Below are 24,880 nucleotides of genomic sequence, written 5' to 3' on the forward strand. Positions count from 1 at the left end.
TAATATGTGAAAAAAATTAAGTGTTGCTTAATTTTTAATGATATGTGAGAAATGATTCAACATGCAATAGTCTCACCATATGTTCCAAAAATTATGCCAGACCTATATTGTATAAATTAAAAGATAAAAAATTATTTATTTTAATTAAATCATATTTTTTATATTAACATTAATTAAATAATATTTGTTATAAATTTATTATAAATGTTTTCGAGATCATATATCTATAGTAATATCACAATATTTTTACATCTGAGATTACGAGTTAGAAAAGACATTTAGAAAATGTTTTAAAAATTAAAAATTTTTATTTTACATTTTTCAAAAACATTTAATGCTTTGATTAATTTATAACATGATTAATTTATATTTGTTTACGTCAAATATTCTAAACATATGTGACAAAAAAAATGATTTTTTGATAATAAAAAAATGAATCATGATAATTTAAACCTACAAAATTTGATCATTAATTGTTTTTTATCAATTTTAAAAACAATTTAAATTAAAAACAATTTAGATTAAAAACAAATTAGTATAACTTTAGAAGTATGTATTAAGAAGATAAATATGTTATTGTAAATTTGAAATCATGAATGAAAATATGCTTAAAATATATTAATATAATATGAATAATAATAATTAATATTTTTGATATATCTGAATATTTTTGAAGAGTCTATTTTAGAGATTAAAATAAATAAAAAATTTGTATAAAATTGTATAAAATGTCAATCGAAGCTTATTTATTATGTATATACATATTTTATATATGTAATATATGATATATGATTATATATATATATATATATATATCATATCATATATAATACATATGTAAAATAATATAATATAATTTATGTTATATGAAACAAATGAAAATAGAGCAAGAAAATACAACAATGAGACAAAGATTGAGTATCTCATTCTATTTGTGTTTCATTTAACTTGAATTATAATTTAATAAATTTCGACTTATATATTTTTGTATACCAATTTGTTTATTTTGAAGAATAATAGAATTGATTTTCCAAAAATATGCTAAAGATATATTATAATATATTAAGCATATATATATTATAATATATTAAGATCTCATATATAAAATAAAAAATATCTATATAAAATATGCATAATAAAATATACATAATATGTATAATAAATAGAAATACGAAAAAAATATTAGCTATAATATAGTTATTCATGAAACATTTTATTATTATTTTAATAACATAAATTACAAAACATTATCAAAACAATAAATTTGAATATCTAATTTGTAATATGTAATAAAAAAAATCAATTTGTGATAAATTAATATATTTTGAAAACTAATATAAATTATTATTAAATTATGGAATAATTAATATAAATTAATGTATAATTTGATGTATAATTTCTTTAAATATCGTTTTTGTTTTGTCAATAAATTTTTTGTTAACATTTTGTTACTTAATTTATAGCAAATCATTTTATATATAAAAATTTATAATATGTTCTAATCGTTTTTTTATATTATTTTAATCATTTTTAATATTAAAATTTGTTTTATATCATTATAAATCATAACATTTATTTATTTTCTTAATCTTCAATTTAAATTTTCAATTATCGTCAGAAAATTAGATACAATGAATTTTGTATAATGAATTTTCTTTTCAATTATTACGATGGAAAGCGAAGCAAAAAAAAAATTATTAACTAAAAACAATATAATATTATGTAATATATATAATATATAATATATAATAATATTAATTTCGGGAAAAATCTCTTCTTTTTTTTATCAATAATATGCCAATATTTTATAAATATTGCATGTCAAAACTGAGAATATTATTATAAATTCAATATTAAAACCATGGCTGTAGATAATTCTTAAATATGTTACAGAAATTCATTTATACGGAATATTATATTAGATAAGTTTTTTAATCGATATTAGAAAAAAAGAAAGGAAGAAAGAAAATTCCTTTTTTCATCGGTAGAATTCTTACAAAACACAAGATTATATTAGTCAAACTATTTAATAAAATAATTCAATTATCCGAAAAGCAGTTTCCGAATTTCAAAGATTAAAAGATCATCTTAAGACACATCAGGAATATATAGTTATATGATGAAATATATATAATAAAAAATATATAAAAATAGACTATATATTATATATCAAAAATATCAAAGATAAATCAAACATTTCCCCTAATATATTTTTAATGATCATTTATATTATATAATTATCATTTTAATAATGAATAGTTCATATAGGATATTAAATTATTTCTTTTGAATAACATTTTTAAAAGAAATAATTTAAATCTATAAAATCTAAAACATTAGAATTTAATAGACAAAAGTTTAATACAATTTAATACAATTGATCAATTAAAAATTTTATTTGTTCTGCATAAGTAAACATATGTATTTATTTAAATAAATAAAAATTAAAATTTAGTTTTAAAAGAATGTTTCAATATCGAAATTTTTAACCTGATTATGAAAATTATATTTGCAAAATATCAGGACATTGTTGGAAAAATATGGAATTCATCCGAAAAACCAATATTATTTATAATTTTATTATTCATTGATTTTATTAATAAAATTATATAAAAAATTTTATACTATTTTATTTTAAAAAGTACAAAATAGAATTTGATAATATACAGGAACATTTTATAAAAAATTTCATTACAATAATTTAATGTTAAAAATTATTATACTTTTTAAAATATAGTTTAAAATATTATACTTTTTATCATTTCTTATATTTTTTTTATAAACAAGAGATATTTATATTTACGTTTTTCTCAAAATAAAGAATTATTGAAAAATATTTATTTTTTTGATTTTTTTAAAAGTAAGGCAAATTATTTAGTTTTTCTTTAAATTTGTAATTATAAATATTTTTATCAACTTTTGGAAGAATTTATTAAAGTGCAAAATAATTAAATTTAAGATTTCGAATAAATTAATATTATTTTAATTAATAAATTAATATTAATGTTATTATATTATTATCAATTATTTTATAAGAACTTTATTATTATTTTAATTATCTATTTATCAAAGATTTATGAATTATATTATTTAAATGAAAAGATAAAAATAATAAATACTAGATATAAAATTTATACATATTATATTTAAAATAAAAAAATAATGTCAATACAATAAATTCAATCAATTTTTGATTATAAAATGAATTATTTAAATTATTTTTTAAATATTTTATTCATAACTGTATATTTACATAAAGTATTTCAAATATAATTTCGAATAAATAAATATAAATGAGAATATGAATGTACATAAAATATCTAATATTTTTAAAAAGAGATATTAAATATACAGTATTTAATATTTTATTATATTATCAACATTTATAAAAACATTCTAAAATTCCATTACCTGATGTTAAGAAAAATCGAAAGAAAAAACAAACAAATTTGAAAAAAATAAAAATGTTATTTTAAATATTTTAATTGGTTGAAAAAAAAAAGAAAAACTTGAAAAATAAATTTAAGACTAAATTAAACTAGAAAGCTAGTTAGAGAAAGACAAAGAAAAAACAAAAAGAATTGCCTGTGTAGTTTGTTAGTTAGGTAAATAGTAAAAATAAATAGTGAAAATAATAATAGTGAAAATAAATAATAGGAAATAGTGAAAAGAAATCAACATTCAAAATTGATCTTATATTTTCGAATACTTTGATGATTATATTTATGATCATTACATATTAATATATTAAAGCTATTCCGAATTATTTAATAATTTTTACTTTTATGACTACTACTAAATGGCCAGTTTCTCTCAAAATTATGATCTATTAAAATTAATTATTATAATAAAGTTGATTTTAATTCTTTATTTTGATGTCTGAATATTAAATAATTTATATATATATAAATTAATTAACAAAAATAAGATAAAAAATATAAAATATTATATTATTATTATTTATTATTATTTATTATATATATACAAATTATTTATTATATATTATATATTAAAAAAGACTTTAAGCATCAATCATTAAGAGAATTTTTTCTATAACAATGTACATAATAATTTAAAATACAAATAAATAAATATAAATAAAATAAATAAAAAAATTCATAATATTGTATATAATATAAAATATAATAAATGAATATTTTTGTTATATAAAATTATAATATTTTAATTGAATAATTAAAATTATATTACATTTTAAAACTTTTTTTAAATAAATGTGATTTATTTTTATTTTTTTTGCAATTTGTAATTTATTGAAATCTTATGTCGATGACATCAACAGATAGAATAATGCGATGGAATCTTTACGCTGGAATAATATTTTTAGTTGTTTTATTCCGCATGAAAAATATTATACATATTACAAGAAAAATATTTCGATGTGATAATCAATCGATAATAAATTTAATAAATTCAAATTTTTTCTTTCATTTTTTGTTTAGAAATCAAAAAATTTTTTAAAACTGAAATATGAAATATCAATTTGATATTTATAATTTTTGCAATATAATTGTTTCGAGAATAAATTTTTTTATTATAAATTATTATAATTATAATTAATTATTATAAACGATTAATTCAAATATGAATAAATAAAATTGCAATAAAAATTTATTTTTTATTTTATTTTTTGTCCCTATTTTAATTTTAGATTTAATTATTTCATTGTTATTATATCCAATTTAGTTTATCATAATTATTATTATCATTATAATTATAAATCATTATAAATTTGTATTATTATAATAAATTTATTATTATTGATCAAGAAAAGCATTAAAAAAAATTAAATTATATTTACAAAAAACGCGTATCATATCCTTTTTTGTAATTGAATAAGAAGGCATTATAATTATATATTAAATAGTTTTAATAAATAAATATTTTAATAAATTAAAAATTTTAGATATGTAAAATATATAAAACATTTAAAATTACACGTAAAATTATTCTTGTTTCAATTATAGATAATGCATATGTTTATAGAAAGCCAAATATTGTGATAAATAAAGATTAAAATATAATATTTAAAACATTAATAATATTTAGTAAAATAAATAATTTTTAAACATTATAAACATTATAAATAATTTTTAAACATTATAATTTTAAACATTATTAAAAAAACAAATTGGTAAATAGAATGTTGCGAAATGATAAAATTATTTGTCTCTTATTTTTATAAAATTTTAAAAATCATTAATAGCACATAATTGTATGAATTTATTTTAAGCATGTGATATAAAAAGAATTGTAATAGTTCATTTAAGAAATGAGGATTCAAAAAGTCATTTTGAAATTCTTCAAAAAAAATATAAATATAAAATAATTATATAAATCATATATTGTTACATGTATAAAAAATAATTCCATCTTTTTCTCTATCACATTTTCCATATATTAATGTTTTGTAAAGTATCATGAAATAGACAATAATAACGCGAATATATTTTTTATTGCTTTTACAATATATTTAGCAAAGCAAATAAATTTTATTTAATAGCAATAAAAAATTTGGTAATATTTTTTGTTTATTAAAAATTTATTAAAAATTTATAACAATTTTTTTTATTTAATTAAAAGTATTAGTAAAGCAGTTAATAGATGAATCTTTAAACAACAATTAAATTAATTTCATTCTTAAAAATTTTGAATTAATCTACAAAATTATTAATTAATAAAATATATTAATTACTTTTCTTAATCCCTTGATTCATAAATTTATATTTGAATATTCTTTTCATATAAATATATGTTCTTCAGCAAATTATTATTAATGTATGTAAAAATTTTGTTTTTTTTATATTATTCAGTTTATTATTTATTTAAAATATTATTTTTTATAATGTTATTAATAAAATTCAGTTATGAAATTTAAAATTTATGTAAAAATTTTATTGTTATATTTGAAGCAATTTGTTTACAATTAATTATATATTATTTATAACAAAATATTTGAAAAAATACAGTATTTCTCGCTTATATCTGTTTTTATTTTTATTTTGTTTAGAATTAATATATGCAGAATTAACTACATTAATTTTTGAAATTGCTTTCATGGAGAAAATATCTATACTATTTCCGACTCGTAATTAATAATATCAATATATTGTCGATGACTAGTCATATATATATATATATCATCATATTATAAATCATCAAAATATGAAAAATAAAATTTTTATCTATAGATTATTTTATTTACAAATTATTATTTATCTATTTTTTTATCTACAGATTATTTTAACGAAATTATTAATGTTTCTTCGATAAAAATAATATTAAATAAAATTGTATTTATATGAATTTAATATATATTTAATATATATATATCAAATGATAAGTTTTTTTCTTTATTTCATTTATATTCAATTCAATGTTTTTCAATTTTGTCTTTGATACACTGAAGAAAGATGGTACATACCATATGGTCCATATCAATAACAGACGCGTTGCAGATCCAACATGCGTCTACTAAGCGAGGAATACTGTATTTAAAGAAGAAAAAAAATGAAATTAAAAAATTGTAAAATTTTATATTTTTCTCATTTCATTTTTTCATTCATAAAATCAAAGAATTAGTATTTATTTATGTTTTTTTTTATAATCCCTTCACTAAAATAGAAAATAGTAAATTTTTGAAAATAATAATAATATATTTAAAGATGTAAAGTGAAGATTATTTATCTATATTATTTATCTATATTATCTATATTAAGCATTAAATTTCTTCATCATTATTATAATGATATTTCTATTCACTTTTTATTATTATCAAGGGATTAATCACAAAGAAACAGACATTGAACCATCACCCAACAAGAAATAGAAAAACATACCAGGGCAGTTTTTGGTGATGATACAGTTATTTCCAAGAAGAAGAACATCCTGAAGTTGCATGCTGCGTCTAGCAACACCTAAGAGTAGATGTTCACCTGCGTGTGCCCTCAGAAGGGCTACTTGATCGTCAAGGGTTAATTCACTAAAAGCTGGTATGTATTTGGCCCATTGAACCAAGACAAGAAGTTGTTCCTTCATACTGTCGCAAACATCATTTATATTGGCAATTTGTTTTGTGCTCAAGTCGATCTCACTGCCTAGCTGTTTAAACATAATCTCGTATTATTTATTACTCGATTTATTAAATAACATAATAATTATATTATATATTTAATATTTTATTAATTAATAGTTATAAATTATTTTTAAGAAAAGAAATATATATTACAATACTGTTATAATATATAATAATATAAATTGTCATATTATATATATTTACATTACAATTAAGAAATGGAAATATTTCTTTTTTTTACTAGTATTTAATTAGTAGTATCAAAAAAATCTTCATAAATATATTTTAATTATACAGTAACAGATAAATATAGCAGATATAAATCTATCAATTAAAACATAATAACTTTTTTAAAATTGGATTAAACAAATTTTTTAAAAAATTAAAAAAATTAGTTTATTTATTATACAACATCTATAAAAAAATTTTTGAAAAAATTATAATCGAAATCGTGAGGAAAGTAAAAATCGTTTTTTACAATCTTCTTTTTATAATGCTCTAAGCTTTTTATAATAAAAATTTTAAATATACATACTTTCTAGATTACGTTAATATAACATTTTATCAAAATTGATTAATGCAAAAATAAACAATAGATACTGAAAAATATAAAAAATATTTTTTATGAAAATCTTAAATCTGTAATTTTTATCTGTATTTTTAATTGTTTGTAGCTGATAGCAGTGTTCGATAAAATAGCAACTAATTTGGATGAAATTTTTAATGTTTATTGAAATGTATTTGTATACATAATTGATATAAATTTACAAAATTATCTTTTTAATTTTCATTATAAATCTAGATAAAAAGCATAAAAAGTTATAAAATTTATTATTTTCTTCATGATTTTGATCAATTCAAACTTCTTTAAAAATTTTTTTAAATAATCTTAATTATTTAATTAATTTTTTAAATAAATAATTTTTTCATGTCATATAGAAAACTAATTTCAATTTTTCAAAAAAATTTAAGTTGTTTTATCATTTATAAAAATATAGAAATATAGAAAACGCTTGCATTATTGAAATCGAATCAACTTGAGAAAATTAATTGCATTTAGTAAAGATATATTTTTTCCATAATTGATTTAAATATGTATTTATAGAAATATTATTATATAAAAAAAATATATTGTTTCTAATTGATGTTATAAAAAATTAATTATTATATTTTATGATCATATTATTTATTATTACATTATATTTTTTTATTTATTATTATTTTATATTAAGTTTATATAATAATATTAAAAATATTAATCAATTTTCCATCTTTTATAATCATTATTGTTAATTTATTTAAATTTTGAAAAATAAAGAAAATAAACTTATATTAATTTAAAATAATTAAAGAATTGAAATGAAGATTTGAAATAATTAACAATTTACAATTCAATTTATCATGATTTTCAACATTTTTTCATATCAATTTTTATGTATAAATATTTATAAATATATATAATTTGATAAACTTAATTTAATATAAAATTGAATTTAGTACTAAAATAATTTATAGAAACTGACCTCGAGAGATGCAACTTGTCTACTGAGCATTTCTGCCTGAAGAAGGGAAACAACAGAAAGTCCACTTCCATTGTTACTCTGTTCTTCGTAACTTGGCCTTCTACAACTTATACGATCCCTTTCATTTTGTACGGCTATATAGAAATGAAATTCAAAAAAATTATTTATATATATATATACAAAGAGTAATTCAAATATAAAATAGTTTAAACATTTTTAATATTTTTTTTGTTATATAAATAGTTTTTGTTTTTGAAATATTTTTTTTTATTGTACATAGTTTTAAAATTAAGCCAAAAAATTTATTTTGGAAAAGTTTTATAGACACGAAAAAAAATATAAAATACAAAATATCAATATTATCAATGTTATTTTATTAAATGTATAAATATTATATAATATGTAAATATTAAATAAATGTATAAATATTAAATAATACATAATATATAATTATATAAGTATTAAATCTTTTGCAAATATTGTTTTGTACATTAAATAACATTTGGAATAGTATAAGTACAAGTAATATGTATTTTTTTTTTCATATCATTCTTTGCTAGAAGCAATTTCATTATCATTTTATCTTTTATGTAATTTTATAAAAAAAAATAATGATATCAGATCGGTCATAACACGGGATCATCTCTGATCAATTTGTTTTGAAATTTTTAAAATATTATATTATAAGCAAAGTATATTATTATGCTGAAATCACATGTTTTATTTATTCATAAATTTATCATAACTTTCATAAATTTTTATAAACTTTAATTTTAATTGAACTCCATATGTACTTTTCTATATAAATAATAAAATAATATCAACTTTAAAAAATCTAATCTTTTTTTCCACTCTACGATTATCTCAAATAAATTTGCTATATGAAAAGAATCTTTTGAACTATTTAATTTAAAACAAAAATGAATTTGATATCTTTTAATGATTTCTGAAAAAACATTTGTTACATTTTATTTAAATCTTATATGTATATTGAATCTTCTATATATTATGCATTTATTTTAATGATAATAATGATATTATCATTAATTATTTAGTAAAATTATTTAGTAAAAATGTCCTAAGTCCATAATGTTCTAAATCTGTGAGTTTTTATTTTTTAGTTTTGTTATACTTTTGTTAACTTCGTACTCTTTGTTCACTCTTGTAGTAATTACTAACTGTTCAAGCTATCAGCTGTCTATCATTTTATATTTTTTAATATTATATTTTGCCAATTCAATTTCTTCTTCCGATAGAGAAAATTCGATCTTAACGAAAAAATAAGTTTGGAAATATATCCACTTTGCCTGATTATTTTGTTCTATCAGGTAAGTATTCATTGTTGAAAAGTTCTAGAAAGAATGCGATCTATTTGTACATGCATTTTTATTTCTAGCTTTGTATTTGTTAATATGAATACATATTCGATTGTATGATAAAAAAAAGCAATAAAATTTATATGCATGATTTTCAATAGCATCAGAAAATAGGCAATCCTAGCGAAGGATTCTTTCCCCTTACAAGTCTCATGTGATCGTTTTTAATAGTCAACTAATCAGGATATCACTATTTTTAACAGTCAGTCAAGATATTTTTACAGGATTACTTTTTATATTTTTATGTTGTACTATGTTTATCGTATTCGCTTCAAATCTTTAATTCTAAAGGTATACTGCAGGACTGCAATATGGTTATTACTATTAAGCAATAACAGGAAGAACATCAAAAACTTTAATATTTTTGTTAAATTAAGATTAAGTAAAGTTGTTAAAAAATTGAATAGTAAAAGATTCTCAAAAATAGCAGATAAGATTAACAAATTTTTTATATAAATTTAATGATTGTAAAGTTAAAAAATCTGACACAAACAAATAATGATAACTTATATATATATGGTTATTGTTGGGATATTTTAAATTTATTAATTAATTTATTAATTAATAAATATTTTTTTATAATTTTTATTTATTCTTATCTACACCATATTATATATTTCTTATATGTTTGTTAATTATCTCTAATATTATTTTTATTTTATTTTTTATCTTTATCTTATTTTTTTTAATAAACTATAAAATATAATTCAAAAAGATTTTAAATTGCGATATCAATATAAATTTATTAATATTTTTTAAAACTTTTTTCAAAAATAATTCTCTTTTCTTAAAAATAATTCTTTTTTCAAAAAGAATTTAAAATCTTTTTTTAAATATAATTATTCAAAGATTATTTCGATTTTTTAAAACTGTTTAGGAACTAAGATGATATTGTAACCATTTTTAATTCTATTTCTATTTTTTAAGTTATTTTCTAATTTATTTTGATCTAATTTAATGAATAATAAAAAAATTAATGCATAAACAAACAATCTGCATTAATTTTTTAAAATTTAATGCAATATTTATTTGAATTTATTATTCTATAGAAATAACAACTATAGATAGTTAATTAATAATTATTCTACATTTTGTGAACGTAATATGATATCTTATGATTTCTTATGATTTTAAGATATCTTATGATTTTCAATATTTCTCTAGACCAATATAATCTAATATTTATTATAATTTTAATTTTTATTTCAGCGATTAATCAATTTGAAAAATTTTAAATATGAATGTATTTAATTGGCAGAAATAGAATACACATAACAAATTTTAATGAACTTGAAATATATTGTCTAAATTAATTATCAGAAATACTGAATGTATTTACATTTTTTTTTTAATTTTTTAATTATTTTTAAAAATAATTTACATTATACTTTAATAAAATTTGTATAATTAATTTCAAATTTTAGTTACAAAATTCTGAAATTTTATTTTCATTTGTTTATGTAAATGGCAAAATTTGTTATAAAGAAATATACTATATATAATAATATAAAAATAATATAAAAAATAATAATATATATAAAAATAGAATTATTTTTCAATATAATTATTGATTTTAAAAATAAGTGATATAACTTATGAAAAGTAAAAATAAATTATATATATTTAGACAAAAAGCATTATATTATATTAAATTTAAAATATAAATATTCAATATTCAAAAAGATAAATATTTATAATTAATATTTTTTGTTAACATTTTTGCTGTGTGATACTACATATGTTTATAACGATATTTTCCAAATATTTATAATGTACAATTTTTAAAATTCAGATAATTTGTAGTTATAATATATTATGTATATAATATAATAGAGTTAATAAAATTATATATACTCGAAAGTAATTTTTGCATATGAAAATTAACATTACATTTTCTATTGAGATTTCTATTATAATTATAATGTCGAGCAGTTCAATATTATGTCATGATTTATTAAAAATTTAACATAGTTCAATATTGATATAATATTGATATAATATAATAGGCTGTGGTTTATAAATATAAATTCAAAAATATTGTTATTAAATTATTATTCTATTGTAGTATACTGTATTTAATTTTTATTAGTGTTCCATAAGTTTCTTTCTTTTTTTCGATACAAAATGAATACACGATATTTGTTGTTTAAGATTTATTGCATTATATATGAACTATTCTGCTCTATTATCTTCTTCCATCTCTTAGGAATGGAATTTCCTCATTATTCTCTTTTTCCAAAATTTTTGGAATTTATTTGCAAAATATTTCCCGAGGTGCATTTTTATGCTTACGGATTAAAATCGTTTATCATGAAGAGAATATTTTAATAACAAGAATAAGTAATAATTGCATAATAGTCCGAATAGAGCAAGATCCGGGGAATATAAAAAATGCAGTAAAACGTCCAAATAAACTATAACAGTTTTTCTCTTATAGTCAACATGCAATCTGATATTGTCGTGATGGTTTCGTAATTTTGGTCGTTTTTCTGCTATGGCGTCTTTCAATTTATCAAGCTGATTGCAATATTTTGCAGAATTGATGATTTCAATTTGAAAAAGGAAGGAACTCACAGTAGACTTTTCAAATTCCACCAAATAGACAAAAGAATTTTTGTTGGGTGAAGTCCAGACTTTGCATTTGAAGATTTATTGTCCTTAAAGCAAGTGTTTTCGATGTACATTTTGATATAAAATCCAAGTCTTGTTTCCAGTGACTTCTTTAAAAAAATATTTCTTTTATGTCGTTGGAGAAAGAAATCACACGTAAATATGCAGTTCATAAGACCGGTCTCCGTCAATAATTATAGAACCCAAACTTTACATTGATTGACATATCTCATCTTGATCAAGTGATTATATACTATTGTCTTGGGAATGTTAATGGCATCCACTATCTCGTGCACACTATATCGTGGATTTTCAACGAGCATAGCCTTGATAAGGTCCTGTTGCTACTGGACCGCTGCGGTCTTTATTTTCGAAAATTGCCAGCTTTAAATCTCTTAAACCAACTGTGGATAGTTGTAATAGTCGTAGTACCATTCCCGTAAACAGTACAAATCTTCTGTATATATCGTTTTTATTACAATTACTTTTATTTAAAATAATGAATCATAACATGCAAATGCTTCTTTTGGCTAGCCTATTGAATAGTTTAGAAAAAAATTTTAAAAGAGATTATATCATTAACGAAACATTTTAAAAGAGCTCTGAGACGACTGAAACCGATCCCATAAATGGCTTATAGATAAGCCTACATATTTATATAAAAATTACTTAAAATCATTCTTAATGTGATGCGAAAGAAACTTATGGAACATTCTAATATTCAGAATTTTTGACAACAATTAACGTTTGATTTCAATAGTTTTCATTTAATGTAGTAATGAAATTGTCATATTGTTACAATCTAAATCAATAATAAATATATCAAATGATAATGATTTAATTGAATTTGAAAGTTTTTTAACAAAAAGATTAGAAATTTTTCTCCAATAAAAAGATAATCATTATAAATCATATTAAAATTGACAAATGTTTCTGTTTATTCTATTATATTAATCATTTACTATATATAAGTTTATAAAATTATAATAACAGAATAGATAACTTAGAGTATAACATATTATAAATTTTTAATATATTAAGAAAATTTTTTTACCCTATAATTGATGTTTCTATAAATATATAATATTATGATTCATTTTAACGATTTAAATAATTTTTTTGTGCGTTCTGTTATATTAAGAAGAAAAAGCAAAAAAAAAATGAATAAACTATTCGCGTGACATGTGATAAATGCAGCTATTATTTGATTTTCAAATGATTTTCGTTAATTCAGAGACATTTTTCTTGAGAGTTATGAGAGTGTTATTCCATGTCAAATCGATCATTTCTTGATTTCGATCTCTTAGATTATTATTTTATATAAAAGATATTCAGATATGATATAAAAATAAAATCAGATTTGATTTATTATAATATAAGATTATTTTTTGTCAAGATATATTTTTATTGATTTTTTTTATTGAAAATAAAAATAATAAAATAAAAGTAACAATAAAAGTAAAAATCAATAAAATTTTTGTGCTCACCTTCCATTTTCATGCCAGCCTTGAAACATTTTCTTAATCTGCAATATCTACATTGGTTCCTTTTGTCTTTATCTATTATACAATTTCTACTAAATCTGTAACAAAAAAATATTATATTTTTAGTTATAACTGATTAAAAAAATAATAAAAAAATAAAAAAAATAATAATCATTATGCACAAATATAATTATTATATCTCTTTGATTAATAATTAATTAAATTTAAAGAAAGAAAAGGTGAGCAAGGTAAAACGAAAAAATGCAAATTATCAATACGTAATTTGAATTTGGCTGGTTTTATTTAACTTAAAAAATTTTATTTTTTTAACGCACGAATTTTATTCTTCAAGTAAAAAATCTATTCTAAGTGCAAAACTTTATATGCAAATAATTCCTAAAGCAATTAAGATTATTTTGAGATTTTGTATAAATTTATAATAAATACATAAAAAAAAATCTAAAAATTTTTAATATTTTAAACTAAACTTCAATCAACAATTGTGAAATTTATTGTAATTAATTTTAAGTAATGAAACTGTATTTATAACTTACTATTATTAATATTCATATAATATAAATATATATATTCAAATAAATAATGATTTCATTTTTATTCGAATATAGTCTCGAAGATTATTATTAGTTTATATTTATTAGATTACTTTTATGATTAGAATATTTTGTACAATTATCTTTTTTAATTATTTTTTATATGTATATCAATTTATTTTCTGTAATATTGATTTAAATTTATAATTTCAAAAAAAAATTATTAAATAATATTTCAAAATTATAAATTTAAAAAAAATAAGTTTCAATATTTTGTATTATTATAAAAATTAGTAAAAAGATTTACATATTAAAATGTTAAAAAGAAAGCTCACAATTCAAAAGCTTAAAGTCCTTTCCATGCTCATCTTATGAATTGCGTGTTTTCAGTGAGATACGTAAATATCCAAAAACATTATGGACCCTGATTGAACGATACCCTCAATCTAAGAAAAATTTTTAGAATGAATCTAAGGTGCTATGTCATTTATAAAGTCCGTTGTTTTCTCAGAAAACTATTCCGCATGTATTTGCAATAATTCTTCTCAGGTAGAATGATGATGATTGCCAAGACTGGTATAGCTGGAAGTATCTCAGGCTTTAGGATCATTGACATTCCAGCCGAATTGTTTCTAAATATGTAAAGGAAAGGATCATTCAAATTCTTCTCTCAAAAACATTACATTCTTCTCTCAAAGCATTATTCTAGCAATATTACTCTGTACATCTGTTCAAAGTCTGAACATTACCAATAATTCAAAAACTGAAAATTTTGAATTATATTATTGTAGCGATACATAATAAATAACGATACATATTAAATGAATGTAAAAGTTTTGACAAAAAAAAATTTATGCAACAAATTTATAGTAAATATAGTATAAAAAATATAGTAAATATTTTTTATCTTACATCTTAATACTAATTAATTAGTATAAAAATAATAATATTGTAAAAGAAAATCTTATAAAGAATTGTTGATCCTTAAAATCTATAAAGTTCATAAAGTGTTTAATCAAATAAAAAATTTTAACAGATTATATAAATGAAAATTTATTTCGATTGAGGTAAGAAGAATATTAGATATGTAACTTTTTTTAAATTTCATTCGAATTTCCTAATTGTTTATTTAATAATAATTGCAATATGAAATATAGCATTATCGGAATATCATTAATCCTATTAACTCTATTAACCCTATATTGCATGAATTTTTATGACGAGTTGAAAAAAATATATATGGCTGTTGGTCTATTTAAAAATGAATGTAGTCATGAAATAAATAATAAAATTTTATTAGAAAAATGTTATTTAAAATTGCATTTTATGACTGTTCCTATGAGAACTTTATACATATTGCACATTTTTCCATAAAATATTAATGAATGTATCCTTGTACGTATTTTGCACCCATGCGGGAATACATGAAATTTAAATCTCCAATTAGGAATGGAATGTAATAGAGGGTTAATATTGTTCGTGAGTCCTATGAGATTTATAAATACTATATTCGGAAAAATTTTATAAAAAAACTCTTTTTGTTCTTACTGCGTGCAGACTTCTATTAAATGAAGAAAAATGTTATTTGAGAAGACTGTCTTTGAGAATTTAACTGATATATATTATAATTGTATATTCTGACGTATATTTCATATTTATAATTGTATGCGGCTAATAAAAGATAACATTGTTTTTAGGAATTTATAAGATAGATGCGTCGATCGGTTTCTGTTTATCATGAGATCTTTATATACAGATCACCACAAGCAAGGAATTTTTTCGAATTTGGTGTTACGAACTGGACACCGGCAGCAATATTATTAGTTATTGATATGAGAAAGTATAACTCTTCAAAATTAAATTAAAAAGAGATTTTTCTAAGGATGTCATTTACTAAGAAGATCTCATTATGAATACATCGTAGTTTTATCGTAGATACGACAATTATATTAGTTTCTAACATCTCATCGTGCTCTGACCATGGAACACGATTATCTGCTACGATTTTATGAGAGACCCTGCTTTCTAATAGATACATGCGTTCTGCATGTATAATTACTTATACAGTCTATTTATCTTTAAAAAATATACCACTTGTTACGGCATCTGTCAAAGGGCATTCGATAAGGGCCCTACTAGCTTACTTTAGCTTACCCTATTTAGTTTATATCCATCAAAACCAATACAATATTATAATATTATTATTGCGAACGCGAATAAATATTATTCATATAATATTATATTACATCATCAAATATTAATCATTATAAAAAATAATATTAAATTGATAGATAGATAATATAAAAAGCAAGATTTTTGTATTGAAATACAGTTATAGAAATTTTTATGATAATATCTTATTTAAGTTTGATTAATAAATTGTATTATCTATCAAAAAAATAATTCTGTTTATACATATAACATTCTATATATTATACATATTTATATATATAAAATACTATGATAAATAATGATAAATTATATATGGAATAATATTTTTATCATTGGAATATCAGTTCGAGGTAATAAACCAATCTTTAAAGTTTTAATATTATTTTCGTTTTTTAAAAATATAATTTCATAATGATATAAAATAAAATCAAATTTTAATGCTTTCTATTGTAAAAAATATTTTCAAGATTACATACCAAAATAAAACACAAAATATGAAGAAAATAAATTAGAATTCGAAGATTAATATTATTGAATTCAAACAGATTTTCCATTGAAAAATAAATTATTTTATATATAATACACAGATTTTCAAATGTATATTATAAATGTTATATTCCTCAGATTTTTCAAGATAAATTTCTCGTAAGTTAATGTATGAAAATATGTATTTTCTTTTTGTATATATATTTGTGTTTTAATCCGGTATTTATTTAGTTATATGACTTTAAATTAATATGTGGATAATTAATATACATCGATTTATTTAACTATTTATCATAAATATTTCATTTTTTATCTTGTTGAGTTTATGAATCATGATTGAAAAAATGTAGTCACAAAGTCATTTTTATCATCATTATTATTATTAATATGAAGACTATTAATATGATGAACATAACAATTCTGATAATCGAGTATAATATAAAAAAATTGCAAATTAAATATAAGAGCTATCAAAAAATATTAATATTATAATTATCGTTCTTAATAATTTAATTTTTGATAATTCGAAATTATAATGTATAAATAAATATATATTTTAAATACACTTTGAAATAAATAAGATAAAGATTTATAAAAAAAAATATGATATTTATTTATGATATATTAAATAATATAATAAAATATTATTGTAATAATAATAATATGTATATTGTTACGAATTGATAGCAAGAATATGAAACATTGATCAATGTAAACCATAGTGCAGGAAATGATAATTAATTGTCATTGATACTTGAAATATTAATTTAACAAAGTCGTTTTCCGGAACAGAATGATTGTATTTTTCTTTGTTCTTCGAATAAACATTATATCGCTTAATAAATAAATTAGTATCATGTAAATAATTATAAATAAATTAAGGAACTATAAATAAATTTATAAATAAAGAAATATTATGAGAGATCAAATATTTATCAGACACAATAATATTATTTTATTATTAAAAAAGAAATACAATTGATAAATTGATAAAAATTAAATTTTAATATTATCTATTCATTGAATTTCTATTTATTTCGATTGAAGATTTTTATTATATTTAAAATATTAAAAAATATTATCAATGAAAATTTATCCGTCATCACTTTAAATAAAAGATAGAGCTTCTGATGAATGATAAATTAAAATAGTTACTTAATATTTAATTTTTAAATATAAAAAATTGATATTTCAAATATGTGACAAATGTGAAATAATTAAGAATTAATTTATTATTTATTAGATAAAAATAGATTCTTAAAAATGGTTGTATTTTTTATTCTATTTAACAAGTCAAAAACATTTAAAATAATCATGCATAACTTGTATATATTTTCTTAATATATAAAAAGTATATTCAGGTAAAATTTTTTCATTAGAAAAAAAAATCATATCAATCATACCATATTTATTATATATATTATATTAAATTATATAGTTATATTAGAATTTTAATAATTTTTTTAATCAAATTTTTTTTTAATCATATATTTAAAGAATGAATATTTAATTAGAAAAATCTAAAAATGATTTTTTAGAATTTCTTTTTTTAAATTAAATTTGATATTATATATAGAGTAGATAATTTTTTTATATAACTTTTATTATATTTTTTTAAAGTTGTTTTCAAATGTTTATAAATAGAATTAGAATCTCAATATGGTATATAATATGAGTTTTTAAAAAAGACTTTTAATGATGAAATGAAACATTTTAATTCATATGTAATTACGAGATATATTTTCAATAGTTGAAATGAAATATGTACTTTTATTATATATACAGAATCCGAAAATATTGAGAATATCGATATCGGATCGAATCAAATTGGAAAATATCTCAGAATTCAATAATTTCTGAATTTTCAAGAATTATACAATTATAAAAAATAAAATATAATAATAATCAAATATATGATATATTCATTATAAAATGAATATTTTCAGAAATTTGCCTTGATCTGAAGAAAAATTTTTGACTCGATATTTTCAAATTCTTATATATTTGTTTGGAGTAGTTAACATAATTTACATAATCAAAGAATATTTCTATTTTTGAATCATGCTTTAGAATGTTTGCATTTAAAAGATTTGAGGACAAATGATGAACTCATTTACATATATATTTACATATACATATATCTATCTCATTACTTTGATAAGTATTTATCTTATTTAATAGTTTAAAAATGTCATGAAAATTTTATACATAAAGTATAAAATGGCATATACGCATAAATAAAATATATGATTAACAGTAATTATTAATATTATTAAAATTATTATAATATATGTAATTATTAGATGATATAAATGGAAAATAATGTATGCTTTGTTATACTTTATTAATATTGATACTGTGATTATAAATTATTATAATGTATATACTTTGTTTATAATTTCATAGTAAAACTTAATTATTTTATTTTAATTATTTATTTTAATTTTAATAACTATTGAATAAACACTGCAATAGTTTTCTAGATTGAATCAATAATATCGATAATGAAAAAATCGACATGAAAAAAAATTATAGTCGGTAATTCCTGTAACATCAAAATATATTTCATTTTATATTTATTCTTTTATATTTATATTAATTGTATCGTGTCTGCTTTATCATAAAATATTTAATATTATATAACATATAAATTCAGAATATAATATATAAATTCAGAATCATTGATAATCTAAGCTAAAAAAAAAAGGGAAAAAGTTTTACTAACCTGCAAGTGTATTCGTGTTTCTTTCTAACTGATCGTCGAAAGAAACCCTTACAACCGTCACAAGAAGCAGCACCATAATGTTTTCCAGTTGCACGATCACCACAGATAGCACAATGTTGTGAAAGTACACCACCTACTCCCGATCCTGACAAAGTGAGAACTGAGCCTCCAGCTGCGCCTGCACCCATGCTCAGATCAGCATCTAGAAAAAAATAAATTTATATTTATTAATTATTTTATTTTATTTTCAAATAAAACTAAAAATAGTTTGTCAACTCTTTCAATATAGGAATATTTTTTAAATTATTATTTATGTAAGACAAGATAATTTTTGATAATTATTATGTATTTTAGATATGCTAATATATTTAATCAGATATATATATTTAATATAAATATAATTTTTGAATTGTTGTAACATATTATAATGCTTTATATTATGTATTGTTATATTTTACACTTAAAAATTTTAATTAATTATTAATAATTTAAATTAATTATTAATTTCATGATTTTTAAAAGAATTATTAATTATCAAATGGTTTAATTCACAAATTAATAGCAACATAATTAAATATGTTCGCATAAAAAGAAATTCAAAAGACATAAAAATCAATATTTTTGTAAAAAATTGTTATTTTAGTTATTTTATCATATATTTAAATATCTGAACATTTTCATGATTATAAAATTAATTTCATTTTTTTTTTATTATTTAAATATTAATTTAGTTTATTTAATTATTATTTATATAATTAAATATATGTAAAATAATTTTTATATCTTTATTTATTAATAATTTTAATATAACATAATGTAATATTTTTTTTATTTATTCTATATTTATTCAATATGTAGAAAATGAAATTATAATATTTTCGTTTGAATATTTTTGTGACCGTTTGTATACATTTGTTACTTATAACATAATAATTTTATAATAAAATACAAATAAAAAAAAAATTAAAAAAATACATATATTGTAATCTAAATCAAATATAGACAAAATTAAACTTAACAAAATTGAAATTAGTAAATATTAAATTTTATTCATACAATAAAGTTTTAAAAATTAAATATAGTTTTAATAATAATCTATATATTCCCATTAAAGCTTGTTAACTTCCATTTTTTATAATGACAGTATCTAAAATATTAGGTATCATCATTTAAATTTCAGTATATTTCCTTTTTTATCAATTGTAATAAATTTAAAAGAAAATATTTCATATTTTAAAAATTAATTTTTTTAAGGGAAAGAAAAGAAATTTAATTGAAATTAAAATTTATTAGATTATTGATATTTTTTTATAAATATCATATATAGTATGTAATAGTTATAGTATAAATATAATTTTATAAAAAAATTTAATATTATAATTTTATTTATTATTATACTTTATTATATAATACTTATATATATATGTAATATTTATTTTTGTTATTTTCAAAATTTATGAAAAATTGTGCGATAAAATAATAAAAGAAATTATATATATTTAAAATAAAATATTTATCTGTAATGTATACATATACATCTGTTTATCTATACATCAATCATATCGTATCTCACATTTCTTCATTTCCCTATTTTCTTTCTTTCATATCTCTTTAAATGTATTTATCATAGTCAATTGTACTATCAGTTTTCATATTCTACTATGGCAATGAAGGTATAAATATAAGATAAAAATAAAAGGGAAATCAAATAAAATAGTAGTTAAAATAAGAAAAAAAAATCAATAATAATTATAAATGATTATGAATGATAAATTATTTTATTAATTTTTATAATACTTAATAATTATTATACTTAATAATTTAATACATTTTAAATTAATGATTAAGTTCGAAAAAAATATAAAAATTTTTGAATATTAAAAACTATAAATATATTTACTATAATTATTTATAATTATAATATTATAAATATTAACTATATTTACAAAATTATGGAAATATGAAATTGATTTTCTTTCATTTCAAATATAATTAATTTGTTAAATTGATATATTTTATAAATAATTGTTTTTTATCAAAATATATAATGAAAATGATTATAAAAAATGATTAAAAAAATATTATTTAAGATTTTTTATTATATAAATTATATATTTAGATCAAATTTAGATCATAATTTAAATCAAATTGTATATAACTACAAATTTTCACCATAAATTGTAAACATAATATTAGCTTCTCTGTATTCATTTTATTTTACTTATGATGTAAAACAAAGAATTAGAATAACAAGAAATTAACTTTCACTTGATATAAATTTATGATATGCAAATTATAAAGAATTTAAATCAAATATTCAATACACGTATGTTAAAATAATTTAAAATAATAAAAAAAATTTTTCTTTAATTTATAATTTTGTAATAAATGAAATAATAACTTTTTAAATTTAGTTCATATTATAAAAAGCTAATTATATTGAATTGACGGACAATAAATGATCCACTTTCAAGTAAACTCACATAATGATAAAGCTCCTATCTACAGATTGCCAGCTTGCTTATTTGTTTCTGCAAATATCTTTCTAGAAAGTAGTAAAAATATAGAAATTATTCCATCAATTATTTTGCCAAATAATCATTTTTTTTATTATTTAGGATTTTATTTTAAATGAAATATGTGGTGATTCGCAGAAAGATAAAGAATGTTAAGTTTGTATTTTAGTTTTAACATTAAAAAATAGGCTTCCTATTTACTTTTTACAATTTTTATAAAAATTATTTTAACAAAAAAAGTTTGATATTTGCAACTATTAAATATATGAATTTATTTTTTTTTTAATTTTATTTTAATATTGCTTTTTAAAGTAATATTATATTTTATTTATAAAATTATTTTTCAATATATTAAAAGTATTAAATATTTTCGTTTTATGTCTTAAAAAATATGATGATATCATGTTTTAATATTTTATTTAATTTTTAAATAATATTTTTTTAATTTGTGAGCCTAAAATTGTAGATATGATTAAATTAGTATTCTTATTAATATCATGACCAATATTAATAAATTTACACAATATTATAATTTTTTAAACAATGTGTATTTAATTTTTATATATATTTATTCGTATATACATTTCAAAGAACTCACTTATTTTCACTTCTTTTAATTACAATTATATTATAATATTTTTATATGATATATATTATAATATGAATAGAATGAATATCCATAAAAATTATTGATTTGATGTAAAATTTTTAAATAAGATTTATAATGTTATAAGATTTCTTAAAATCCTTTTAATAAATAATTTCATATATTTAATCTAATCTATTCAAATCTACATAATACATAGTATTGAAATATAAAAAATTTCGTATTTAAATATTAAAATAAAATTTTATTTTTTTAATTTAAAATATAAATATCAATAATTTCTATAATTTACTGATTACTAAGAACTAAATTCTGATATAATAAAATTTTAAATATTCCAATTAAAAAATTTAAAACCAATTGATTATTTGTTCATCTTCAAATTTATAACTTGAAGTTTACAAGAATTTTTCTAAAAATTTATTGAAATTATTTACATAAAAAAATAGATAAAATAATTTGAAATAAATATCGATTAAGAATTAATATAAATATAACCTAGTGAAATAAAAGAACAATATTAATTTATTAAGGAAATGTTCTCTTAATTAAAAAGAAATGTTCTCTGAAATCTTATTTCAAGAAAAATGATTATTTTCTTATCGGCTCGAGATGTATAAATAACGATATTCTGTGATAAAGAATATTGATACGTTGATTTCTTTTCTAACACATTATTTTTACGAAACTTTTATTTATAATAAATTTACTGATAAGTTCAATTCTTTATCAATCATGCACAATATATGATAGACTCTCTATATTATCTTTTTTGGGAAATTTTTGGACAAATAATTACAATCTTTTAAATTAATGTGTATTAATGATTTATAAATGATTTTTTTATTTAGAAGAATTTTGATAAAGAGATAAAAAAATATTTGTAGAAATATTTGTGCTATTTATAATTTTATTTAATATTTTTATATGTAGGTAAAAAAGAATTGAAATCTATATTCTGTTGCTCAGGTTAACAGTCAATTATGTTAACAGATTAAGTCAATTATATGGATGACTAAATAAAAAAAATGTTATAGATGATTTGTTATGTAAATAAGAAAGATGTAATATATATTCTTTCTGAAAAATTGTTGACGAACAATGGAAAAAATTCATTAAAAATAGCTTTTGAAATATTATATTAGTACACATTAAATCTTCATTAAAAAATATTTAATTAGATATGAAAATATTCATTAAACATATTAAAAATATACATTAAAAATAACTGTATATAAAATAACTTTGAGATAAAGAATATTATGATATAAATATTAAACATATAGAAACGTTAAATTGATCTGATATGAAATATAAAAAGAAAAATTTTAATTTTGTATATTGTAAGAATTATATTTGAGTTAAATGAAATTAATATTAATACTACTAAATAATAATTTTTAAATTTTTCATTTTAAAATTATTAATAATAATTAGATATTGTTAAGATTTTATGGTGACTTTATGATAGAACAATATTTATATATTATTAATTAATACATATTATAATAATTTTCATTTATTATTTTTTTAATTTTTAATTAATTTGTTTAATATATATTTAAATATATCAAAATTTGTCAAAATGATAATTATAATTTCATAATTGTAATATATGATATATATATATATATATATATTTATACAAAACTTATTATTATTTTTTTAAAAAGTTTTAATTTATATATTGTATTTATATATTCATATATTTTTGATTTTGCAAAAGTATTTATTCTT

General features: G+C 17.7%; 1 protein-coding gene across 8 annotated transcripts in view; it reads right to left on the bottom strand.

Annotated features, from left to right (window-relative positions):
• LOC108001956 (hepatocyte nuclear factor 4-gamma) overlaps positions 1-24,880 on the bottom strand; it is a 255,501-nt gene that overhangs the window by 4,239 nt on the left and 226,382 nt on the right. For all 8 annotated transcript variants that reach the window (XM_062079772.1, XM_062079773.1, XM_028668805.2 and 5 more), the window contains 4 exons: positions 20,021-20,222; positions 14,090-14,184; positions 8,617-8,750; positions 6,858-7,119 (listed from right to left, as the gene is read on the bottom strand). In XM_062079772.1, coding sequence (XP_061935756.1) covers positions 6,858-7,119; positions 8,617-8,750; positions 14,090-14,184; positions 20,021-20,222 — 693 coding nt within the window. The remainder of the gene's footprint in view (positions 1-6,857; positions 7,120-8,616; positions 8,751-14,089; positions 14,185-20,020; positions 20,223-24,880) is intronic.

This window comes from Apis cerana, linkage group LG9 (genome assembly GCF_029169275.1).
Source record: "Apis cerana isolate GH-2021 linkage group LG9, AcerK_1.0, whole genome shotgun sequence".
Lineage (NCBI taxonomy): Eukaryota > Metazoa > Arthropoda > Insecta > Hymenoptera > Apidae > Apis > Apis cerana.